Here is a 1,657-nt window from a genome sequence, read left to right on the forward strand (position 1 = left end):
TGTTCCAATGCCAACAACATAGATGCCCTGCTGTTTTAGAGCAGAGGCTGGGGTATCTACATTATCAAAAGACCTTCCACCATTTAGCAGGATCAACATTTGTGGAACACCTTGGAGGCGCCTGCTCCCGGAGGAGTTTGTGAAGACGTTGTCCCTGACATATTGGAGGGCTGCCCCGGTGTTGAGGGGTCTGCCTCCTCTGTGTCTCAGCCCTCTGACCGAATCCAGAATATCATCTCGTGTTTTGTATCTTTTCAGATCGAAATGGACCTCTGCATCTCTGCTGTACTGGACCACAGAGACACGGTCTTTGTTTTCTCCCACATTGAGTTTCTCCACCACTCTCTCAACAAAATCACGCATGGCAGGGAAGCCATTCCTTGTGGCATCAGAACCATCCAGAAGGAATACGATATCCTTTTTGGCAGTGTCAACTGAGGAAATACAGGAAGACAAAAAATAAAAAACCTTTGCAAAAAGTACTCTGATTGACAGATCATCAAGCGGTGGACATTTTTTTGAAAATCACTTAACAGTGCCTACTTCAATTTTAAACAGTGGGAAAGCACACCACCACCTCTCTTTCAATGAACACCTGGAGCTAAACAAGTATCACAATTTCTTTGCCACATGTAAGGTAAAACAAGTGAGGTAGCATTTCGGGCCAGCAAGAGGCTGTGCTTGTTAACATACCAAATACAGTTGGTGATTCTGGGGCGACGCCAATAACCACAGCCTCCACGGAGGACTTAAGTTGCTGTTGGACACTGGGAAGGTCAGTGAATTCAGACACAGATAGAGCATAACTGGGATCGTGGGATATCTTCTGCAGTTCGTTGCTATCAGAGCTCCCGGTTCCAATTGTAATGGTCAAGACACCCAGCTGTTTGAGAGCAGAGGCTGGTACATCAACACTGTCAGAAGACTTGCCACCACTTAGCAATATTAGGACCTGTGGAACTCCTTCCACACGCCTGCTTCCGGCAGAGGCCGTGAAGACATTATCCCTCAAGTACTGGAGAGCTGCTCCAGTGTTGAGGGGTCTTCCACCTTTGTGCCTCAAACCTCTGACACTGTCAAGGATCTCGCCCTTTGTCGGGTATGTGTTCAGATAGAACTGGACAGCTGGCTCTCTGCTGTACTGAACCACTGAGACGCGGTCTTTGTTGTCATCCACACTGAGTGTCTCTACTACTCTTTGGACAAAGTCTCGCATAGCTGGGAATCCAGTTCTAGTACCATCAGATCCATCCAACAAGAACACAAGATCCCTTCCTGGTAGCTGTCTCTCCACTGGGGAACATAAAATTTCAGACATATTTAAGTTCATGTGTCAACTAGTTCCAGTGTGAAAGTCAGATGACAAAATGTAGCCTCAACATTTACAACTTGCTCTATTAATGCTGCCAAAACTATTTTACACTGAGTGCAACTGGCTGACCTCAACTTAGTAAAATACACATGTTCAACTTGCATTCTACCCTGATGGTGGAATGTAAAATTCTGTCACTTTCTTACCAGTCACTGTTGGTGTCAAGGGCGTGGCCCTCCTTTGCACTGTGCTCATTACAGAGGACAGCTGTTGTTGGATATTGGGGAGGTCCGTAAATTCAGACACAGATAGAGCATAACTGGGATCGTGGGATATCTTGAGCAG

The 1,657-nt window shown here is 46.2% G+C and overlaps 1 protein-coding gene across 1 annotated transcript; it reads right to left on the bottom strand.

Annotated features, from left to right (window-relative positions):
* Positions 1 to 15: 15 nt before the first annotated feature.
* Positions 16 to 1,634, bottom strand: LOC123965359 (collagen alpha-3(VI) chain-like; the record flags this gene model as incomplete). The annotated part of the gene is made up of 3 exons (XM_046041904.1): positions 1,519 to 1,634; positions 694 to 1,293; positions 16 to 434 (listed from the first exon to the last, which is right to left on the bottom strand). Coding segments are annotated over exons 1-3 (1,068 nt in total), but the record flags the coding sequence as incomplete, so codon positions are not given.
* Between the last annotated feature and the right edge of the window lie 23 nt (positions 1,635 to 1,657).

Source organism: Micropterus dolomieu, unplaced genomic scaffold, assembly GCF_021292245.1.
Source record: "Micropterus dolomieu isolate WLL.071019.BEF.003 ecotype Adirondacks unplaced genomic scaffold, ASM2129224v1 contig_9430, whole genome shotgun sequence".
NCBI lineage: Eukaryota > Metazoa > Chordata > Actinopteri > Centrarchiformes > Centrarchidae > Micropterus > Micropterus dolomieu.